The sequence below is a fragment of the Aegilops tauschii genome, chromosome 5 (genome assembly GCF_002575655.3).
Source record: "Aegilops tauschii subsp. strangulata cultivar AL8/78 chromosome 5, Aet v6.0, whole genome shotgun sequence".
Classification (NCBI taxonomy): Eukaryota; Viridiplantae; Streptophyta; class Magnoliopsida; order Poales; family Poaceae; genus Aegilops; species Aegilops tauschii.
In genome coordinates this window covers 62,165,179-62,190,141 of record NC_053039.3, presented here as the reverse complement: position 1 = coordinate 62,190,141, position 24,963 = coordinate 62,165,179, and the positions used below count along the sequence as shown (strand labels likewise).

Sequence of the window (24,963 nt, the reverse complement as noted above, 5' to 3'; positions counted from 1 at the left end):
TGTGTCATGTGAAGAAAGAAAAAGGGCTGTTAGGAATATATTGGAATATTGTATGAAAAACATACTTCTGCATATAAATGAAACAAATGCATGGCAAAAATATAATCATGGGTCATAGTACACGAAACAAATTTGCAGAATATTATACCTCAATATGTAAAGTTCCTAGTAGAGGTATCCTATAAAAGAGACATCCTTCTTTCAATTAAGAGTTCTCCATCTTCGTTAAGGACGATCCCAAAAATAGATATAACGCGAGATATTGATAACCCACCTAAAAACCTAAATATCAAACCAGAAAGATTATGAGTAAAACTATCGAAGTAGAAACAAAAATGCTTACATCATTTATTTAATTGTGGAACAGAATAAAACGACCTTGGGCAAACTAAACCAAAAGCAGGGCAAAAACAATACAAACTGCAGGACAGAGTAACGCATCTGTTAGTAGAACGGAAGATAAGGAGGCACAGTTTCTTTTATCGAAGATAAGATGAACTTGTCACTACTTCAGGAGCCTGAACAAAAAATGCAGGTCAATGAAAGCACTACTTATATCTGTATCATTGTGGTGCCTGAACTTGATAAGCAATCCTTCTGTACTGATCCTATAGGTGTCTCACACGTGCTTTAGTGGCTGGCTATGCAGTTAGAACATGCAATTGCTGACTCAATGTAGTTATACATTTCAGTTATTTTATTAAATACATATAAAAAAATAATTCTTAGACCTTTAATTGCAATTGACAGCAAGCAGTTTATCTATGTGTCCCAATGTGAATGTACAATGGAAAGTCTAAAGAAAGTTTGTTGATGCGACTGCATTCCGCCTGGCACCGCCGGCAATGAGCTCTGTAGCAAATCAGAGTGGACGCCTACAGTCACAGATTCTTTGCGCCTGTGGATGTGGGATAGTGGGTCTTGATTCAGCGGAGCCAGCTCCATGTTGTTTCAGTCCCAATCAACCTTCCTTCAGGGTGGTTTCGGTTGACTGCTGTCCCTCCAACTTCCTAGTCAATCTTTCTTCATGTTCATTTTGGTGGTCTGCCATTTCTCCATCTGCCTTGCTATGCAGCTGCTCTTCTTCTTGGGTTGTTGTTAGTAGTAGTAGTTATTTTCAGGGCACTGTTTTGTTTGAGTTGTTTCGAGGATGGAGGTCCTTTGTGCTCAGACTTTGTATGGGGTTTCTTCCCCTTCCCTTTCTATCTATTTATTCACAGGCAGTCCTCCTGCTTGGTTCGAAAAAATAGTTTATTACTAAAATTATCAGGAGCTCAATGCATTTACCACGTGAAATTCCCAAGGATTAATCCTCCAGAATTTGAACAAAAATCCCTTGCAGCAACGAGTTCTTAGCTAGCACCACAACCTCATCCAAAATTACCAAAGTAAGCAATGGAATCCTTCAGAAAAAAAATCCTATGTGATACTGTCCTAAAATTCCCAATCCTCCAAAATTCATGTGAAAGTCCATTATATCAAAGAGGCCCATCACTGGCATCATTAAATCAATCCAAAACTGAACAAAGTAATCTTTAACTGCAAGAATCAGAAGTACATCACATATGCATAATTAAGCACACGATCTAAGACTCGATTAGCTGGGTGATCTAACAGGCCCAGGTTATTCAACACTGACATCACGAAGAAGTCATGGCAATGAAGCACAACAAAAGGATGTAAATATTACTTACATATATGGGGAAGGCTTGTGTGTTCCATCCCACATCTTAAGGACTAAATTAATTCATGCATGTCCACTGCTTCTATTCTGTGAATTTCTCACGGAGGATATCCAATCCACAAAAAGAACCAAACAGGATTAGAGGTTACAATCTCTTCTTGCTTCTTGAACATCCCAAAGGGCAATCAACCGTGTGAAATATAAATTGCTTAGGTGATCAACTTCAAAATCCCTGATCATCCAGTAAATCTTCATGATTTGATCTTGCCAACTCGATGTTCAAGGAAGTGGAGAGGCTAACCTAGAGACACCCCCATATACTCTTTTTCTAATGTTGGCTACTATCCTATCTGCGGCCTGGACATCAGTTTCTTCATCATCTTTCAGCTTGTGCAACTCCTTCGGATCTTTACACTCCTTCAGAACATTGGAAACAGCCTGAGCTTTCTCCAATATTAACTTTCTCTTTTCTTTAGCATTGTCGCCTTCCTTTTCTCTGTAGCTGCCAGGCAACTTTGTAGAATGTGGTACTGAGCGCATTAGGTCGGTCAACTTCTCTTCCAGTTGAACCAAACCCAGCCGCTTGAGCTCTTTCATAAGCATCCTGTAAGTGATATACTGGGGCACGTGGCCTCTACGGAACATGTCCTCAAACTCAGCACATGCTTCCTCAAACCGATGGCTTCGACAAAGCAAATGTATCAGCATGGTGCTTGTTGCCAGATCAGACTCAAAGCCATTAGCTCTCATCTCCTTTATCATCTGCACCACTAATTCAATCCGATTAGCCTCGCACAACATCTTGACCAGGAGGTTGTAAGTGGTTTGGTCCGGCGCATAACCATTGTTGACCATCTTGTTATAAAGATTCATCCCCAGCTCAACATTGCCGGTCTTGGCGAAGAACACGAAGAAGTAATTGTATGTTTTTGCCGTTGGCAAGATGCCCCTCCCCATCATGGCCTTGAGCACACCGCTAGCCCCGGCAAGGTCTCCATATTTGCAATAAGCCAACACGAGCGAGTTGAATGTCGAGATATTAGGCGCCACCCCGTAGAGAGGAAATTTCTCGAGCAGGTTGTATGCGTCCCGAAATCGGCCGGCGTGAGCGAGGGCATGCACGATGGGGTTGCAGGTAACCACATTCGCGTGGATCCCTTCCTTCCGCATCTCGTCGAGGAGAGACAGTGCCTGGTCCGGCTGCTGCATCCGACAAACCGCCTTGATGAGAGTCCCGTATGAGACCACCGTCGGGCGCACGCCGGCCACGCGCATCTCTGCCCAGAGCTTCCCGACCTTGTCCAGCCGGCGGGCGCTGGACCAGCCGTCGAGGAGCATGTTGTAGGTCCGTTCGTCGGGCGCCAGCTCCCCCTCACGCAGGCACCGCTCGACGAGTTTGGCGGCCGGGCGCGGGTGGTCCTCCTTGCAGAGCGCCCCGACAGCCATGTTCAGGAGGGAGGTCGCGGCGGGGGAGCCGTCACCATCGACCGTGTAGCGGTCGGGGTTGTGGCGGAGGAAGTGGAAGGCGCGGAGGGCCGCGGAGGCGCGGCCGAGGCGGGCGTAGCGGCGGACGAGCGGGGCGAAGGCGGCGAGGGGAGGGGGCGGTGATGAAGGGGACTGGAAGAGGAGGAGGCGCCAGGAGGCCGCGAAGAGGCCGCGGGAGGCGAGGAGGGAGACGGCTGCGGCGGAGCCGGCCCAGCGGGCGAGCACGGGGAACGCGGACTCCGGGAGGGCGGTGAGCGACTTGCGGAGGTGCGGGAACAGGGCGGGGTCCGGGCTGATGCCGGACGCGCGGAGGCGGTCGTCGGGTTCCGCGTCGCTGAGGATAGAGACTACGGTGGCGGCGGCGGCGGCGGCGGAATCTTTGGGAGGGGCGGGAGCGGAGAGCGGGGCGGCGGCGGGCCTAGCCTGCATTTCGTTTTCGGATGTCTGAGGAGGAAGGGAGAGGTTTTCCTTTGGCCTGCCCCGGCACGACTGCGTTTTACAGGAGCCGTCCGATTACAGCATGTACGGTTAGGATGGTGCTCTGAATTCAAAACATTCCGAGTTGTTTCCTGTTGAGCGAAAGAGATCATAATTAAGATTAGTACAAAGTTAGTATAAAGTTAGGTCAACTATTTTAGAACGGAAGGAGTACATATATTATGTGCATACGAGCTGACTTCATAAAGAAAACTGGCATATGGATTAATTAAAGGAAAACTCTCTGTTTCAACTCGCTGATTAATCAGTCACGCAAACCTCCTCCGTAGCACACCACGTGCCCCACGGGCCCACCCACGCACCCGTCCACAACCTTATCTCTTACTCTGTATCTCATTCCCCCGAGCTCTTCTCCGTAGACGCATCTCGTTCCTCCGAGCTCTTCTCCGTAGACTCTTCTCTCGATCCCACCTCTCCTCTCTCTCTCACACCTCTCGATCCCATCGAATCCACCACCGTAACATGCAAAGAGCACCACGTCGGAAAGCCTCCTGCATCGTGCTGCTTCTCTCCCGCTTCCGGTGCCGCGAGACCTCATGATCCAGCGCTGTGAGGTGGCGCCGCCGGCGCTGCGATGCCATGCTGCGGGGCAGCAAGTGGTGGTGGGCGTGGTGCTAAACACAACGGCGGAGGGGCTGCAACGACACTGATGCGAGGGGCGACGGCCGCGCGATGGTCGGGTGCGTCAAGCTATTGGCGGGAGGGCGGGGCGTTGAAGCTTCACCGGAGTTGATGAAGCATCGCTGGAATTGCAACGAAGAGTCGTCGGAGCTGCAATGAAGCGCGGCGGGGGATCCGTTGAAGCTTCGCCGGAGTTGATGAAGCATCGCTGGAGTTGCAACAAAGAGTCGCCGGAGCTACAATGAAGCGTGGCGGGGGGTCCGTTGAAGCTTCGCCGGAGTTGATGAAGCACCACCAGAGTTGCAACGAAGCATCGCCGGAGCTGCATTGAAACGCGGCGGGGGAGGGGGGTCATTGAAGCTTCGCCGGAGTTGATGAAGCACCGCCGGAGTTGCAACGAAGCGTCGCCTAAGCTGCAATGAAGCGCGGTGGGGGGGTCGTTGGAGCGTGGCGGGAGGTCGTTGGAGCGTCGTCGGTGCTGCAATGGAGCGCCGCCGGACACCGTCGGTGCTGCGCGGGTGCTACCATGGAGCTGCGAGCGTGAACCGGAGAGACGAGGAGTCAATTTTCTGTTGGGTTGTGCACGTGGCCTAGCTTGCACAATGAACGGATGCACAAAGCCTCATCTAACGGCTCACGAGGAGGTTTACAACTGGCCCACGTCAGCCGGATGATTTGTAGCACCTCCCTTAATTAAAGCTTCCCTTGACATTACATAATCTCGATCAACCTTAGAGTTACAGCTCGACTACTTCCTCTAGCACACAACGAAACACGAGTTCCATGGAACTTGAACTTTGGCCTTGCATGGTGTCGTGGAATTGTCGCGGCAGATGTCCTAGTGTGAGGACTTAGTCGTGGAGCCATCGCAACAAGATTAGCTTAAAGGGGTTAATCAGGACAAAGGACACGAGGAGTTTATACTGGTTCGGCCCCTTCCGGTGAAGGTAAAGGCCTAATCCAGTTTGAGGTGGTATTGCTAGGGTTTCGATGACTAGGGAGCGAATACGCTTAACCTGGCTCTCGATCTGTTGTTTCTTGTCCCTAAACCGCCGCCGGGTCGTCCCTTTATATACACAGGTTGACGCCCCGCGGTTCACAGAGTCCCGGCCGGCTCATAAACGTGTCCGGCTCGGTATCTACTCTTTCCTATCTTACAATACAAGTCATACACTTATGGCGGTTTACATCTATGGGCCCTAACCCGTCTCTGGGCTTTGGGCCTTCTTATTAAGTTTCCTTCGTAAGTCGCCATCTGCTATGTCTTCCTGGGCTGCAATACTGGTAAATCATCATGAGTATAACCCGACCCCTCCTGGGCGGTTTATACTCAATAGTTATATCCCCAACATTAGGCCCCAGGTTGATTTGAACTTGTTCATGTCAATCTTCAACACTTAGAAAAATTCCTTCTCCATTACCTTCGCGAAGATTATAACTCGCCATGACATCATCTTCTGGAATCATGATAACCCGCTGTGAGATCACCTGCCATTAATTTTACATAGAGCCAAAATCTTTTAATGTATCTCCTTTATCTTTAATGAGTCTCCGACAATCGAGGCGTCTGCGCGTTTACAGATCCGTTTTTGACCTCCTCGATTCCCGCGCTTGCCACTTATCCATTCACCTTATAAATAGGACCGGGGGTCCCTTTCACTTCCCCCCTATGCCTCTTTGTCTCGTCTTCTTCCTTGCGACGCCCTAGCGCTCGAGCTCAGCCGCCGTCGTCAACCCTCGCCTCTGCTTCATCAACGGCCGCTGCATCAACCTGTTCGGACCAGATTCTACTCACGCGCCTCCGCCGCTCAACAGGCTCGGTAAGTTCTTCCTCCTCCCCTCCGTAGATCTCACTAGGGTTCGAACGAACTCATAGAAGCTCAGTGCTGTTCTTCACCGTAGCATGAATAGCGGATTCAAACTTGATATTTTCCTGTGTGGCAATGGCCGTAGCCCTTTTTTCCCATCAGATCATCTCTTTTTTAGATAGAAAATCCAATCTGGAACTTCATAAACTGTTCAAGCACCAATATTTAGGTCTGAATATATTGTCATTTTCTGACACATGGTAGATCCGAAATTGTGATATCAATCTATGAAAGCTGTTTTTCATCACTTAGCCATTTTCCAACTTCAGATCTATGCTTTCAATATCTGTGTAGGCGGTTTAACTCAGAAAATAATAACCCGCTAGGTACCATTAGTCCCCTCTTAAACCGCCAATAGCTCATCTCTGCAACTTGATAACACCAATCTCCGGTTTAACACTTTTGCATGCTTCAGCACCTTTCTGCCTTTTAACCTTTAGCGGATTAATCATGAATCTTAAACCGGCACAAACCTTCTTTCAGGTTATCGAATAAATGGCCAAGTCCTTTTATGCCTGCAACTGGGTTCAATCCTGGGTTTTAGAAGAAAGGCTGAACGGTTTTGTTGCCACTAGCGCTTTAGCCAAAAAGGAAGTCATCCACTGGAGATTCCCTGGTCCGGAAATCCCCCTGAACCCAAGGAAGGGGAAGTGGTCGTCTTTGCTGATCATCTGAGTTGAGGATTTAGCCCTCCCGGATCAAAAAAATTTCGTGATGTGCTTCATTTCCTCCAACTTCACCCTCAAGATATTGGATCGAACTCCGTATCCAATATTTGCAATTTTCAAGTGTTCTGTGAAGCTTACTTGCAAGAGGAGCCCACGGTCGAACTATTCAGAGATTTCTATTATTTAAACCGCCCTACAGAATTTGTGGACGGGCCCAATACTGAACTTGGCGGGGTGTCAATCCAAAAGAGGAAAGATGTCAGCTTCCCTCATGCTAACCATCATAGCCATCCCAAAGACTAGAATCAAACTTGGTTCTATTGCCGAGACACATCTCCAGCTGGTGAGAATCCTCTGCCGGGTTACCGTGCTCACCGGCTTAGTAGTACGCATCCGCTCCCCCAAAGGCTCAGTGCAAAGGAACGAGCCAAATATGCGCCACAGCTCTCAAAGCTCAGAACCTTTGTGGTAAACGATTTAACAGGTGTTGATTTCGTCCGTTGCTGGGTGTCCTGGAGTATTTTACCTTTAAGCCGCCGCTCCGGTTTAATGTGTGAATATACAGGGGACTTGAAAGATCCTCAACGCCACATTGACATTCAGCTAACTAACACTGAAGTTACTGAAGCTGTCAAGAAAATGCTGGATATACCGGTGGCCGAGTGCAGCAAAACAGGACTTAGTCCTTTCTGTGCTACAAATAAACCGCCAGCTGTAAGAACTGCTCAACTCCTGCTTACTCCATATTCTTAATACTCCCTTATGATCTTTTCAACTTTTAACAGGGTGATGATCCATTCTAGAAAAGGAAGCCGCAGGATAAACCGACCAAGACAGCTCGCCCCAAGACCAAGGTCCACAAGAAGTCCGCCAAGAAGAACCGCCGAGTTGAATATTGACGATGACAACGATAATCCGGAGTCAGAGGTAGAACTTGATTCACTTGGCTCTTTTTTCATGCATCTCATTGACAATGATTGTTATCAGGACGACGCGGAGGCTAGCCACGCAAGTGACGCAGAGGTAATTATTCTCCCATCCGGTTCAGAACCTCTGCCACACAGAAAACCCGACGAACAAGCCGGAAAGTAAGATTTTCTCACCCCCTAGCTCACTTGGATCCAAACTTTCTTTTGAAGAAACAGCATCACGAAGCTCGCCGCACAACCCGGCATAGCGGCCATGTGGTAACTTCTTCCGGTTTATCGAACACTCCGGTTCGTAAACGCCGCCCAGAGGTCTCTTACACTTCTGACACATGTTATCCCAAGGCGGGTTATTTCCGACAACCTCTTAATCCGTCTGATTCAAATTATCAGGAAACTTCTCATTCTTCCTCTGGCGAGTCAACAGGAACACAAATTCCAACCCTCAAAACTGTTCCTGGGTGAGCACATTTAATTGACCCTTTATACCTTATGCTTGATCATTATACTAACCTGTTTCTTGCGTCTTATTTTCAGAGCCAAGGCTAGACCGAGCAAGAAGGCCAAACCGAATAATCCGGTTAATGACTCCAATCCATCTGAACCGAAAGGACTCCGGAACCTTCAAATCCAAATACTGAAGCTATTCTTGATGATCCGCCACCGCAAGATCATGAAATTGAAGTTGAACATATGGAAGTCGATCCGATGATTAATGCTGATAAATGATACGTCTCCAACGTATCTATAATTTTTTATTGTTCCATGCTATTATATTATCTGTTTTGGATGTTAATGGGCTTTACTTTACACTTTTATATTATTTTTGGGACTAACCTATTAACCCAGAGCCCAGTGCCAGTTCCTGTTTTTTCCCTTGTTTCAGTGTTTCGAAGAAAAGAATATCAAACGGAGTCCAAACGGAATGAAACCTTCGGGAGAGTTATTTTCGGAACGGAAGCAATCCAGGAGATTTGGAGTGTACGTCAGGGAAGCAACGAGGTGGCCACGAGGCAGGGAGGCACGCCTGCCCCCCTGGGCGCGCCCCCACCCTCGTGGGCCCCTCATGGCTCCCCTGACCGACTTCTTTTTCCTATATATGTCCATATACCCTAAAAACATCGGGGAACAGAATAGATCGGGAGTTCCGCCGCCACAAGCCTCTGTAGCCACCAAAAACCAATCGGGACCCTGTTCCGGCACCCTGCCGGAGGGGGGATCCCTCACCGGTGGCCATCTTCATCATCCCGGTGCTCTCCATGACGAGGAGGGAGTAGTTCACCCTCGGGGCTGAGGGTATGTACCAGTAGCTATGTGTTTGATCTCTCTCTCTCTCTCGTGTTCTTGAGGTGGTACAATCTTGATGTATCGCGAGCTTTGCTATTATAGTTGGATCTTATGACATTTCTCCCCCTCTACTCTCTTGTAATGGATTGAGTTTTCCCTTTGAAGTTATCTTATCGGATTGAGTCTTTAAGGATTTGAGAACACTTGATGTATGTCTTGCATGTGCTTATCTGTGGTGACAATGGGATATCACGTGATCTACTTGATGTATGTTTTGGTGATCAACTTGCGGGTTCCGTTTGTGAACTTATGCATAGGGGTTGGCACACGTTTTCGTCTTGACTCTCCGGTAGAAACTTTGGGGCACTCTTTGAAGTACTTTGTGTTGGTTATTTGAATAGATGAATATGAGATTGTGTGATGCATATCATATAATCATACCCACGGATACTTGAGGTGACATTGGAGTATCTAGGTGACATTAGGGTTTTAGTTGATTTGTATCTTAAGGTGTTATTCTAGTACGAACTCTATGATAGATCGAACGGAAAGAATAGCTTCGTGTTATTTTACTACGGACTCTTGAATAAATCGATCAGAAAGGATAACTTTGAGGTGGTTTCGTACCCTACAATAATCTCTTCGTTTGTTCTCCGCTATTAGTGACTTTGGAGTGACTCTTTGTTGCATGTTGAGGGATAGTTATATGATCCAATTATGTTATTATTGTTGAGAGAACTTGCACTAGTGAAAGTATGAACCCTAGGCCTTGTTTCCTAGCATTGCAATACCGTTTACGCTCACTTTTATCATTAGTTACCTTGCTGTTTTTATATTTTCAGATTACAAATACCTATATCTATCATCCATATTGCACTTGTATCACCATCTCTTCCCCGAACTAGTGCACCTATACAATTTACCATTGTATTGGGTGTGTTGGGGACACAAGAGACTCTTTGTTATTTGGTTGCAGGGTTGTTTGAGAGAGACCATCTTCATCCTACGCCTCCCACGGATTGATAAACCTTAGGTCATCCACTTGAGAGAAATTTGCTACTGTCCTACAAACCTCTGCACTTGGAGGCCCAACAACGTCTACAAGAAGAAGTTGCGTAGTAGACATCAATAAACCGCCAAGCCCAACCAAAGTTGCCAATGACAACACTGACGACGTTATGGTCACTAGTGTTAGTTATACTGCCCCAGGCAACCCCACTGTCTTGTCAAAACATAGTGCCAAAGAAGAATTCTCTGCTGTTGGCAAAGGCAAGTGGAAAGCAGACTTGGACAGATATGCCCACCTCAGAGCCCAAGATATCCATTCTGGGTTTTTAAACCGTTTATAGACAAGACGTGACTATGAAGCCGGTTTACTGAACATGATGAAGGAGCGATATGAGGTAAATGTTGTTAACTCTACATGAATATTCGTCCCTTAGCCGCCAAGTTTACTAGACATAAAAGAATAGAATGTTCTGCAAACTTGCAAGAACCTTATAGATCAACTCCAGTAGCCCCCAAGGGTCGGTTTATAATATCAGTATGAACCGGGACTTGTAAAACAACACCTCTTCAATTTTGCTTGTGTAGCCCCTAAGGGCCGGTTTATCCTTTCAAGATGAACCGGGACTTTAAAATGTCAACCTTTTAATTTTGCCTGTGTAGCCCCCAAGGGTCGACTTAACAAATATGTTAAGTTGGGACTAATGACACTGTAAGCCTCAAAATGCTTGTTTTAGGACCTTTGTAAACCGGTTGATCACCGAGCTGATAGCGGAAGAACAATCCATAGTTTTAACTGGAGCAAATATGCATTAGCCCCCAAGTGCCAAGAATAATACTTGTATTGAGCTTGGGACTTGTAAATTTTTTGATAAGAAGCAATAGACATTAGCCCCCAAGTGCCAAGTATATTACTTGTTATGTGCTTGGGATTTGAATATGCACTGTCAACTCATAAATTGCATGTCTCTTGCATACTGAGCTTTGCTACCTCTTGAGCACTGCGTTGGTTTTCCCTTGAAGAGGAAAGGGTGATGCAACAAAGTAGCGTAAGTATTTCCCTCAGTTTTTGAGAACCAAGGTATCAATCTAGTAGGAGGCCACGCACGAGTCCCTCGCACCTACACAAACAAATAAATCCTCGCAACCAACGCAATAAAGGGGTTGTCAATCCCTTCACGGTCACTTACGAGAGTGAGATCTGATAGATATGATAAGATAATATTTTTGGTATTTTTATGATAAAGATGCAAAGTAAAATAAAAGGCAATAAAAATAACTAAGTGTTGGAAGATTAATATGATGGAAAATAGACCCGGGGCCATAGGTTTCACTAGTGGCTTCACTCAAGAGCATAAGTATTACGGTGGGTGAACAAATTACTGTTGAGCAATTGACAGAATTGAGCATAGTTATGAGAATGTCTAGGTATGATCATGTATATAGGCATCACGTCTGAGACAAGTAGACCGACTCCTGCCTGCATCTACTACTATTACTCCACACATCTACCGCTATCCAGCATGCATCTAGAGTATTAAGCTCATAAGAACAGAGTAACGCTTTAAGCAAGATGACATGATGTAGAGGGATAAACTCATGCAATATGATATAAACCCCATCTTGTTATCCTCGATGGCAACAATACAATACGTGCCTTGCTGCCCCTACTATCACTGGGAAAGGACACCGCAAGATTGAACCCAAAGCTAAGCATTTCTCCCATTGCAAGAAAGATCAATCTAGTAGGCCAAACCAAACTGATAATTCGAAGAGACTTGTAAAGATAACCAATCATACATAAAAGAATTCAGAGAAGAATCAAATATTGTTCATAGATAAACTTGATCATAAACCCACAATTCATCGGTCTCAACAAACACACCGCAAAAGAAGATTACATCAAATAGATCTCCACGAGAGAGGGGGAGAACATTGTATTGAGATCCAAAAAGAGAGAAGAAGCCATCTAGCTAATAACTATGGACCCGAAGGTCTGAAGTAAACTACTCACACATCATCGGAGAGGCTATGGTGTTGATGTAGAAGCCCTCCATGCTCGATGCCCCCTCCGGCGGAGCTCCGGAACAGGCCCCAAGATGGGATCTCACGGGTACAGAAGGTTGCGGCGGTGGAATTAGGTTTTTGGCTCCGTATCTGGTAGTTTGGGGGTACGTAGGTATATATAGGAGGAAGAAGTACGTCGGTGGAGCAACGTGGGCCACACGAGGGTGGAGGGCGCGCCCCCTACCTCGTGGCTTCCTGATTGCTTTCTTGACGTAGGGTCCAAGTCCTCTGGATCACGTTCGTTCCAAAAATCACGTTCCCGAAGGTTTCATTCCGTTTGGACTCCGTTTGATATTCTTTTTCTGCGAAACTCTTAAATAGGCAAAAAAACAGCAATTCTGGGTTGGGCCTCCGGTTAATAGGTTAGTCCCAAAAATAATATAAAAGTGTATAATAAAGCCCAATAATGTCCAAAACAGAATATAATATATCATGGAACAATCAAAAATTATAGATACGTTGGAGACGTATCAAGCATCCCCAAGCTTAATTCCTGCTCGTCCTCGAGTAGGTAAATGATAAAAATAGAATTTTTGATTTGGAATGCTACTTGGCATAATTTTAATATAATTCTTCTTATTGTGGTATGAATGTTCAGATTTGATATGATTCAAAATAAAAGTTTAATGTTGACATAAAAATAATAATACTTCAAGCATACTAACTAAGCAATTATGTCTTATCAAAATAACATAGCCAAAGCAAGTTATCCCTACAAAATCATATAGTCTGGCTATGCTCCATCTTCCCCACACAAAATATTCATATCATGTACGACCCCAGTTTTAGCCAAGCAATTGGTTCATACTTTTAACGCGCTTCAGCCTTTTCAACTCTTACGCAATACATGAGCGCAAGCCATGGATATAGCACTATGGTGGAATAAGGTATAATGGTAGGGGTTATGTGGGAAGACAAAAAAGGAGAAAGTCTCACATCAACGAGGCTAATCAACGGGCTATGGAGATGCCCATCAATTGATGTTAATGCGAGGAGTAGGGATTGCCATGCAACGGATGCACTAGAGCTATAAGTGTATGAAAGCTCAAAAAGAAACTAAGTGGGTGTGCATCCAACTTGCTTGCTCACGAAGACCTCGGGCATTTGAGGAAGCCCATCACTGGAATATACAAGCCAAGTTCTATAATGAAATTTCCCACTAGTATATGAAAGTGACAAAATGAGAGACTCTCTATTATGAAGATCACGGTGCTACTTTGAAGCACAAGTGTGGTAAAAGGATAGTAACATTGTCCCTTCTCTCTTTTTCTCTCATCATTTTTTTATTTGGGCCTTTTCTCTTTTTTTATGGCCTTTTTTTAGTCCGGAGTCTCATCCCGACTTATGGGGGAATCATAGTCTCCATCATCCTTTCCTCACTTGGGACAATGCTCTAATAATGATGATCATCACACTTTTATTTACTTACAACTCATGAATTACAACTCAATACTTAGAACAAAGTATGACTTTATATGAATGCCTCCGGCGGTGTACCGGGATATGCAATGAATCAAGAGCGACATGTATGAAAGAATTATGAACGGTGGCTTTGCCACAAATACAATGTCAACTACATGATCATGCAAAGCAATATGACAATGATGGAGTATGTCATGATAAATGAAACGATGGAAAGTTGCATGGCAATATTGTTGGGGAACGTAGTAATTTCAAAAAAATTCCTATGCACACGCAAGATCATGGTGATGCATAGCAACGAGAGGGGAGAGTGTTGTCCACGTACCCTCGTAGACCGACAGCGGAAGCGTTATCACAACGCGGTTGATGTAGTCGTACGTCTTCACGATCCGACCGATCAAGTACCGATTGCACGGCACCTCCGAGTTCTACACACGTTCAGCTCGATGACGTCCCTCGAACTCCGATCCAGCCGAGTGTTGAGGGAGAGTTTCGTCAGCACGACGGCGTGGTGACGATGATGATGTTCTACCGACGCAGGGCTTCGCCTAAGCTCCGCAATGATATTATCGAGGTGTAATTTGGTGGAGGGGGGCACCGCACACGGCTAAAAGATCTCAAGGATTAATTGTTGTGTCTCTGGGGTGCCCCCTGCCCCCGTATATAAAGGAGCAAGGGAGGAGGAGGCCGGCCCTAGGAGGGGGCGCACCAAGTGTGGAGTCCTATTAGGACTCCCTAGTCCTAGTAGGATTCCACCTCCCATATGGAATAGAAAAAGAGGAAGGGAAAAAGAGAAGGAAGGAAGGGGGCGCCCCCCTTCCCTAGTCCAATTCGGACCAGACCAAGGGGAGGGGTGCGGCCACCCTTGAGGCCCTTTTTCTTCTTTCCCGTATGGCCCAATAAGGCCCAATACGTATTCCCGTAACTCTCCGGTACTCCGAAAAATATCTGAATCACTCGGAACCTTTCCGAAGCCCGAATATAGTCGTCCAATATATCGATCTTTACGTCTCGACCATTTCGAGACTCCTCGTCATGTCCCCGATCTCATCCGGGACTCCGAACTCCTTCGGTACATCAACATACATAAACTCATAATAAAACTGTCATCGTAACTTTAAGCGTGCGGACCCTACGGGTTCGAGAACTATGTAGACATGACCGAGACACGTCTCCGGTCAATAACCAATAGCGGGACCTGGATGCCCATATTGGCTCCCACATATTCTACGAAGATCTTTATCGGTCAGACCGCATAACAACATACGTTGTTCCCTTTGTCATCAGTATGTTACTTGCCCGAGATTCGATCGTCGGTATCTCGATACCTAGTTCAATCTCGTTACCGGCAAGTCTCTTTACTCGTTCCGTAACACATCATCCCGCAACTAACTTATTAGTCACAATGCTTGCAAGGCTTATAGTGATGTGCATTACCGAGTGGGCCCAGAGATACCTCTCCGACAATCGGAGTGACAAATCCTAATCTCGAAATACGCCAACCCAACAAGTACCTTTGGAGACACCTGTAGAGCACCTTTATAATCACCCATTTACGTTGTGACGTTTGGTAGCACATAAAGTGTTCCTCCGGTAAACGGGAGTTGCATAATCTCATAGTTAGAGGAACATGTATAAGTCATGAAGAAAGCAATAGCAACATACTAAACGATCGGGTGCTAAGCTAACGGAATGGGTCAAGTCAATCACGTCATTCTCCTATAATGAGGTGATCTCGTTAATCAAATGACAACTTATGTCTATGGCTAGGAAACATAACCATCTTTGATTAACGAGCTAGTCAAGTAGAGGCATACTAGTGACACTCTGTTTGTTTATGTATTCACACATGTATTATGTTTCCGGTTAATACAATTCTAGCATGAATAATAAACATTTATCATGATATAAGGAAATAAATAATAACTTTATTATTGCCTCTAGGGCATATTTCCTTCAGTCTCCCACTTGCACTAGAGTCAATAATCTAGTTCACATCGCCATGTGATTTAACATGAATAGTTCACATCACCATGTGATTAACACCCATGGTTCACATCGTCATGTGACCATCACCCAAAGGGTTACTAGAGTCAGTAATCTAGTTCACATCGCTATGTGATTAACACCCAAAGAGTACTAAGGTGTGATCATGTTTTGCTTGTGAGATAATTTTAGTCAACGGGTCTGTCACATTCAGATCCGTAAGTATTTTGCAAATTTCTATGTCTACAATGCTCTGCATGGAGCTACTCTAGCTAATTGCTCCCACTTTCAATATGTATCTAGACCGAGACTTAGAGTCATCTAGATTAGTGTCAAAACTTGCATCGACGTAACCTTTTACGACGAGCCTTTTGTCACTTCCATAATCGAGAAACATATCCTTATTCCAGTAAGGATAATTTTGACCGCTGTCCAGTGATCTACTCCTAGATCACTATTGTACTCCCTTGCCAAAATCAGTGTAGGGTATACAATAGATCTGGTACACAGCATGGCATACTTTATAGAACCTATGGCCAAGGCATAGGGAATGACTTTCATTCTCTTTCTATCTTTTGCCGTGGTCGGGCTTTGAGTCTTTACTCAATTTCACACCTTGTAACACAGGCAAGAACTCTTTTCTTTGACTGTTCTATTTTGAACTACTTCAAAATCTTGTTAAGGTATGTACTCATTGAAAAACTTATCACGCGTCTTCATCTATCTCTATAGATCTTGATGCTCAATATGTAAGCAGCTTCACCGAGGTCTATCTTTGAAAAACTCCTTTCAAACACTCCTTTATGCTTTGCAGAATAATTCTACATTATTTTCGATCAACAATATGTCATTCACATATACTTATCAGAAATGATGTAGTGCTCCCACTCACTTTCTTGTAAATACAGGCTTCACCGCAAGTCTGTATACAACTATATGCTTTGATCAACTTATCAAAGCGTATATTCCAACTCTGAGATGCTTGCACCAGTCCATTGATGGATCGCTGGAGCTCGCATATTTTGTTAGCACCTTTAGGATTGACAAAACCTTCTGGTTGTATCATATACAACTCTTCTTTAATAAATCCATCAAGGAATGCAGTTTTGTTTATCCCTTTGCCAGATTTCATAAAATGTGGCAATTGCTAACATGATTCGGACAGACTTAAGCATATATACGAGTGAGAAACTCTCATCGTAGTCAACATCTTGAACTTGTCGAAAATCTTTTTGCGACAATTCTAGCTTTGTAGATAGTGATACTACTATCAGCGTCCGTCTTCCTCTTGACAATCCATTTATTCTCAATTGCTTGCCGATCATCGGGAAAGTCAACCAAAGTCCACACTTTGTTCTCATACATGGATCTCATCTCAGATTTCATGGCCTCAAGCCATTTTGCGGAATCTGGGCTCACCATCGCTTCATAGTTCGTAGGTTCGTCATGGTCTAGTAACATAACCTCCAAAACAGGATTACCGTACCACTCTGGTGCGGATCTTACTCTGGTTTACCTACGAGGTTTGGTAGTAACTTGATCTGAAGTTACATGATCATCATCATTAACTTCCTCACTAATTGGTGTAGAAGTCACAGGAACAGATTTCTGTGATCCAATAAGGGAGCAGGTACAGTTACCTCATCAAGTTCTACTTTCCTCCCACTCACATCTTTCGAGAGAAACTCCTTCTCTAGAAAGGATCCATACTTAGCAACGAATGTCTTGCCTTCGGATCTGTGATAGAAGGTGTACCCAACTGTCTCCTTTGGGTATCCTATGAAGACACATTTCTCCGATTTGGGTTTGAGCTTACCAGGATGAATTTTTTTTCACATAAGCATCGCAACCCCAAAATTTTAAGAAACGACAACTTTGGTTTCTTGCCAAACCACAGTTCATAAGGTGTCGTTTCAACGGATTTTGATGGTGCCCTATTTAACGTGAATGTAGCTGTCTCTAATGCATAACCCAAAACGATAGTGGTAAATTGGTAAGAGACATCATAGATTGAACTATATCCAATAAAGTACGGTTATGACGTTCGGACACACCATTACACTGTGGTGTTCCAGGTGGCGTGAGTAGTGAAACTATTTCACATTGTTTTAACTGAAGGCCAAACTCGTAACTCAAATATTTTACCCCTGCGATCATATCGTAGAAACTTTTATTTTCTTGTTACGATGATTCTCCACTTCACTCTGAAATTCTTTGAACTTTTCAAATGTTTCAGACTTTGTGTTTCATCAAGTAGATATACCCATATCTGCTCAAATCATCTGTGAAGGTCAGAAAATAATGATACCTGCTACGAGCCTCAATATTCATCGGACCACATACATCTGTATGTATGATTTCCAACAAATCTGTTGCTCTCTCCATAGTTCCGGAGAACGGCGTTTTAGTCATCTTGCCCGTGAGGCACGGTTTGCAAGCATCAAGTGATTCCAAAATCCCATCAGTATGAAGTTTCTTCATGCGCTTTACACCAATATGACCTAAACGGCAGTACCACAAATAAGTTGCACTATCATTATTAACTTTGCATCTTTTGGCTTCAATATTATGAATATGTGTATCACTACGATCGAGATCCAACAAACCATTTTCGTTGGTGTGTATGACCATAAAGGTTTTATTCATGTAAACAGAACAACAATTGTTCTCTAAATTAAATGAATAACCGTATTGCAATAAACATGATCAGATCATATTCATGCTCAACGCAAACACTAAATAACACTTATTTAGTTTCAACACTAATCCCGGAAGTACAGGGAGTGCGATGATAATCATATCAATCTTGGAACTACTTCCAACACACATCGTCACCTCGCCTTTTACTAGTCTCTGTTTATTCTGCAACTCCCGTTTTCGAGTTACTACTCTTTAGCAACTGAACCAGTATCAATTACCGAGGGGTTGCTATAAACACTAGTAAAGTACACATCAATAATCTGTATATCAAATATACCTTTGTTCACTTTTACTACTCTCTGTTTATTCTGCAACTCCCGTTTCGAGTTACTACTCTTAGCAACTGAACCAGTATCACTTACCGAGGGATTGCTATAAACACTAGTAAAGTACACATCAATAATCTGTATATCAAATATACCTTTGTTCACTTTACCATCCTTCTTATCCACCAAATAGTTGGGGTAGTTCCGCTTCCAGTGACCAGTCCCTTTGCAGTAGAAGCACTTAGTCTCAGGCTTAGGACCAGACTTAGGCTTCTTCACTTGAGCAGCAACTTGCTTGCCGTTCTTTTTGAAGTTCCCCTTTTCCCTTTGCCCTTTTCTTGAAACTAGCGGTCTCATCAACCATCAACACTTGAAGTGGTCTCGTCAACCATCAACACTTGATGTTTTTCTTGATTTCTACCTTCGTCGATTTCAGCATCACGAAGAGCTCGGGAATTACTTTCGTCATCCCTTGCATACCATAGTTCATCACAAAGTTCTACTAACTTGGTGATGGTGACTAGAGAATTCTGTCAATTACTATTTTATCTGGAAGATAAACTCCCACTTGATTCAAGCGATTGTAGTACCCAGACAATCTGAGCACATGCTCACTAGTTGAGCGATTCTCCTCCATCTTTTTGCTATAGAACTTGTTGGAGATTTCATATCTCTCAACTCGGGTATTTGCTTGAAATATTAACTTCAACTCCTAGAACATCTCATATGGTCCATGACGTTCAAAACGTCTTTGAAGTCCCGATTCTAAGCCGTTAAGCATGGTGCACTAAACTATCAAGTAGTCATCATATTGAGCTAGCCAAACGTTCATAACGTCTGCATCTGCTCCTGCAATAGGTCTGTCACCTAGCGGTGCATCAAGGACATAATTTTTTTGTGCAGCAATGAGGATAATCCTCAGATCACGGATCCAATCGCATCTTTGCTACTAACATCTTTCAACATAATTTTTCTCTAGGAACAAAAAATAAACACAGGGAAGCAACAACGCGAGCTATTGATCTACAACATAATTTGCAAAATACTATCAGGACTAAGTTCATGATAAATTTAAGTTCAATTAATCATATTACTTAAGAACTCCCACTTAGATAGACATCTCTCTAATCATCTAAGTGATGACGTGATCCAAAGCAACTAAACCATGTCCGATTAACACGTGAGATGGAGTAGTTTCAATGGTGAACATCACTATGTTGATCATATCTACTATATGATTCACGCTCGACCTTTCGGTCTCTGTGTTCCGAGGCCATATCTGTATATGCTAGGCTCGTCAAGTTTAACCTGAGTATTCCGTGTGTGCAACTGTTTTGCACCCGTTGTATTTGAACGTAGAGCCTATCACACCAGATTAACACGTGGTGTCTCAGCACGAAGAACTTTTGCAACGGTGCATACTCAGGGAGAACACTTTTATCTTGAAATTTTAGTGAGAGATCATCTTATAATGCTACCGTCAATCAAAGCAAGATAAGATGCATAAAGGATTAACATCACATGCAATCAATATAAGTGATATGATATGGCCATCATCATCTTGTGCTTGTGATCTCCATCTCCGAAGCACCGTCATGATCACCATCGTCACCGGCGCGACACCTTGATCTCCATCGTAGCATCGTTGTCGTCTCGCCAACTTATTGCTTTTACGACTATCGCTACCGCTTAGTGATAAAGTAAAACTATTACATGGTGATTGCATCTCATACAATAAAGCGACAACCATATGGCTCCTGCCAGTTGCCGATAACTCGGTTACAAAACATGATCATCTCATACAACACATTATATCACATCATGTCTTGACCATATCACATCACAACATGCCCTGCAAAAACAAGTTAGACGTCCTCTACTTTGTTGTTGCAAGTTTTACGTGGCTGCTACGGGCTTAGCAAGAACCGTTCTTACCTACGCATCAAAACCACAACGATAGTTTGTCAAGTTGGTGCTGTTTTAACCTTCGCAAGGACCGGGCGTAGCCACACTCGGTTCAACTAAAGTGAGAGAGACAGACACCCGCCAGTCACCTTTAAGCAACGAGTGCTCCGAACGGTGAAACCAGTCTCGCGTAAGCGTACGCGTAATGTCGGTCCGGGCTGCTTCATCTCACAATACCGCTGAACCAAAGTATGACATGCTGGTAAGCAGTATGACTTATATCGCCCACAACTCACTTGTGTTCTACTCGTGCATAGCATCAACGCATAAAACCAGGCTCTGATACCACTGTTGGGGAACGTAGTAATTTCAAAAAAATTCCTACGCACACGCAAGATCATGGTGATGCATAGCAACGAGAGGGGAGAGTGTTGTCCACGTACCCTCGTAGACCGACAGCGGAAGCGTTATCACAACACGGTTGATGTAGTCGTACGTCTTCACGATCCGACCGATCAAGTACCGAACGCACGACACCTCAGGAGTTCTACACACGTTCAGCTCGATGACGTCCCTCGAACTCCGATCCAGCCGAGTGTTGAGGGAGAGTTTCGTCAGCACGACGGCGTGGTGACGATGATGATGTTCTACCGACGCAGGGCTTCGCCTAAGCTCCGCAATGATATTATCGAGGTGTAATTTGGTGGAGGGGGCACCGCACACGGCTAAAAGATCTCAAGGATCAATTGTTGTGTCTCTGGGGTGCCCCCCTGCCCCCGTATATAAAGGAGCAAGGGAGGAGGAGGCCGGCCCTAGGAGGGGGCGCACCAAGTGTCGAGTCCTACTAGGACTCCCTAGTCCTAGTAGGATTCCACCTCCCATATGGAATAGAAAAAGAGGAAGGGAAAAAGAGAAGGAAGGAAGGGGGCGCCCCCCCTTCCCTAGTCCAATTCGGACCAGACCAAGGGGAGGGGTGCGGCCACCCTTGAGACCCTTTTTCTTCTTTCCCGTATGGCCCAATAAGGCCCAATACGTATTCCCGTAACTCTCCGGTACTCCGAAAAATATCCGAATCACTCGGAACCTTTCCGAAGCCCGAATATAGTCGTCCAATATATCGATCTTTACGTCTCGACCATTTCGAGACTCCTCGTCATGTCCCCGATCTCATCCGGGACTCCGAACTCCTTCGGTACATCAACATACATAAACTCATAATAAAACTGTCATCGTAACTTTAAGCGTGCGGACCCTACGGGTTCGAGAACTATGTAGACATGACCGAGACACGTCTCCGGTCAATAACCAATAGCGGGACCTGGATGCCCATATTGGCTGCCACATGTACTACGAAGATCTTTATCGGTCAGACCGCATAACAACATACGTTGTTCCCTTTGTCATCAGTATGTTACTTGCCCGAGATTCGATCGTCGGTATCTCGATACCTAGTTCAATCTCGTTACCGGCAAGTCTCTTTACTCGTTCCGTAACACATCATCCCGCAACTAACTTATTAGTCACAATGCTTGCAAGGCTTATAGTGATGTGCATTACCGAGTGGGCCCAGAGATACCTCTCCGACAATCGGAGTGACAAATCCTAATCTCGAAATACGCCAACCCAACAAGTACCTTTGGAGACACCTATAGAGCACCTTTATAATCACCCATTTACGTTGTGACGTTTGGTAGCACACAAAGTGTTCCTCCGGTAAACGGGAGTTGCATAATCTCATAGTTAGAGGAACATGTATAAGTCATGAAGAAAGCAATAGCAACATACTAAACGATCGGGTGCTAAGCTAACGGAATGGGTCAAGTCAATCACGTCATTCTCCTAATGAGGTGATCTCGTTAATCAAATAACAACTTATGTCTATGGCTAGGAAACATAACCATCTTTGATTAACGAGCTAGTCAAGTAGAGGCATACTAGTGACACTCTGTTTGTCTATGTATTCACACATGTATTATGTTTCCGGTTAATACAATTCTAGCATGAATAATAAACATTTATCATGATATAAGGAAATAAATAATAACTTTATTATTGCCTCTAGGGCATATTTCCTTCAAATATATCTCGGAATGTCTATGGAAATGCCATGATAGGTAGGCATGGTGGCTGTTTTGAGGAAGATATAAGGAGGTTTATGTGTGATAGAGCGTATCATATCACGGGGTCTGGATGCACCGGCGAAGTTTGCACCAACTCTCAAGGTGAGAAAGGGCAATGCGCGGTACCGAAGAGGCTAGAAAATTGCGGAAAGGTAAGTGTGCGTATAATCCATGGACTCACATTAGTCATAAAGAACTCATATACTTATTGCAAAAATTTATTAGCCCTCGAAGCAAAGTACTACTACGCATGCTCCTAGTGGAAGGGTTGGTAGGAGTTAACCATCGCGTGATCCCGACCGCCACACAAAGGAAGACAATCAACAAATACTTCATGCTCCGACTTCGTTACATAACGGTTCACCATATGTGCATGCTACGGGAATCATAAACTCCAACACATGTATTTTTCAATTCCACAATTACTCAACTAGCACAACTATGATATTACCACCTTTATATCTCAAAACAATTATCAAGCATCAAATTTCTCATGATATTAATTAAAGCAAATTGCCATGCTATTTTAAGACTCTCAAAATAATATAAGTGAAGCATGAGAGATCAATAATTTCTATAAAACAAATCCACCACCATGCTCTAAAAGATATAAGTGAAGCACTAGAGCAAAACTATATAGCTCAAAAGATATAAGTGAAGCACATAGAGTATTCTAATAAATTCCAAATCATGTGTATCTCTCTCAAAAGGTGTGTACAGCAAGTATGATTGTGGTAAACTAACAAATAAAGACTCAAATCATACAAGACGCTCTAAGAAAAACACATATCATGTGGTGAATAAAAATATAGCTCCAAGTAAAGTTACCGATGGAAGTAGACGAAAGAGGGGATGTCTTCCGGGGCATCCCCAAGCTTTGGCTTTATGGTGTCCTTAGATTATATTGGGGGTGCCATGGGCATCCCCAAGCTTAGGCTCTTGCCACTCCTTGTTCCATAATCCATCAAATCTTTTACCCAGAACTTGAAAACTTCACAACACAAAACTTAGCATAAAATCTCGTGAGCTCCGTTAGCGAAAGAAAACAAAAGACCACTTCAAGGTACAGTAATGAACTCATTCTTTATTTATATTGGTGTTAAACCTACTGTATTCCAACTTCTCTATGGTTTATAAACTATTTTACTAGCCATAGATTCATCAAAATAAGCAAACGACACACGAAAAACAGAATCTGTCAAAAACAGAACAGTCTGTAGTAATCTGTAACTAACGCAAACTTCTGGAACTCCAAAAAATTAGCCAAAATAGGACGACCTAGAAAATTTGTTTATTGATCAGCAGCAATTTGAATCAATATTTTATCACGTTGTGGTGATTTGTAACAATTGTTTTCGTGAACAGAAAGTTTCTGGAATTTTCTGCAAGATCAAATAACTACCATCCAAGAAGATCCTATAGGTTTAACTTGGCACAAACACTAATTAAAACATAAAAACACATCTAACCAGAGGCTAGATAAAATATTTGTTGCTAAACAGCAAGGATAAATATTGGGTTGTCTCCCAACAAGCGCTTTTCTTTAAAGCCTTTTAGCTAGGCATTGATAATTTTAACGATGCTCACATCAAAGACAAGAATTGAAGCGCAAAGAGAGCATCATGAAACACGCAACAAACACATCTAAGTCTAAAATACTTCCTATGCATAGGCATCTTATAGGCAAACAAATTATCATAGCAAGCAAAAACTAGCATATGCAAGGAAGCGGAAAGAAACAATAGCAATCTCAACATAACGAGAGGTAATTTAGTAAGATGAAAATTTCTACAACCATATTTTCCTCTCTCATAATAATTACATGTAGGATCATAGATAAATTCAATAAAATAGCTATCACATAACATAATATCAACACGATCCACATGCATGCGAAGTTGACACTCTTCCAAATTAGTGGGATTATCATTAACTAAAGTCATGACCTCTCCAAACCCACTTTTATCAAAAATACCATAAGATTGAACATTCTCCAAATATGTGGGATCTAAAGTTGACACTCTTCCAAACCCACTTTCAATAATATTGCAAACACTATTATCAATCTCATATTCATCATGGGGATTAAATAAATTTTCAAGATCATAAGAAGAATCACCCCAATCATGATCATTGCAACAAGTAGTAGACATAGCAAAACTAGCATCCCCAAGCTTAGGGTTTTGCATATTATTAGCACAATTGACATCAAGAGAATTTATAGTAAAATCATTGAAATCATGCTTTTCATTGAGGGAACTATCAAGCATGGGTGCAATAGCAACGATCTCATTTTTAACATACGGAACTATAGCAAATTCGTCTTCATAAATATTGGCATCATGGCCACAAGAATAGCAAGCATCATGTTCATCAAGGGATATTTCAACCAAATCATCAGAGTCATCATTATCTATAGATTCATGCATATCATTATTTTCTTCCAAAGCAACAG

General features: G+C 43.7%; 1 protein-coding gene across 1 annotated transcript; it reads right to left on the bottom strand.

Annotated features, from left to right (window-relative positions):
- Window positions 1-112: 112 nt before the first annotated feature.
- Window positions 113-3,632, bottom strand: LOC109738790 (uncharacterized). Its single transcript, XM_020297896.4, has 2 exons — window positions 1,695-3,632; window positions 113-282 (listed from the first exon to the last, which is right to left on the bottom strand). Exon 1 carries the CDS (start codon window positions 3,596-3,598, stop codon window positions 1,964-1,966), a length of 1,635 nt encoding a protein of 544 aa, XP_020153485.1. The 5' UTR covers window positions 3,599-3,632; the 3' UTR covers window positions 113-282; window positions 1,695-1,963.
- Window positions 3,633-24,963: the final 21,331 nt, after the last annotated feature.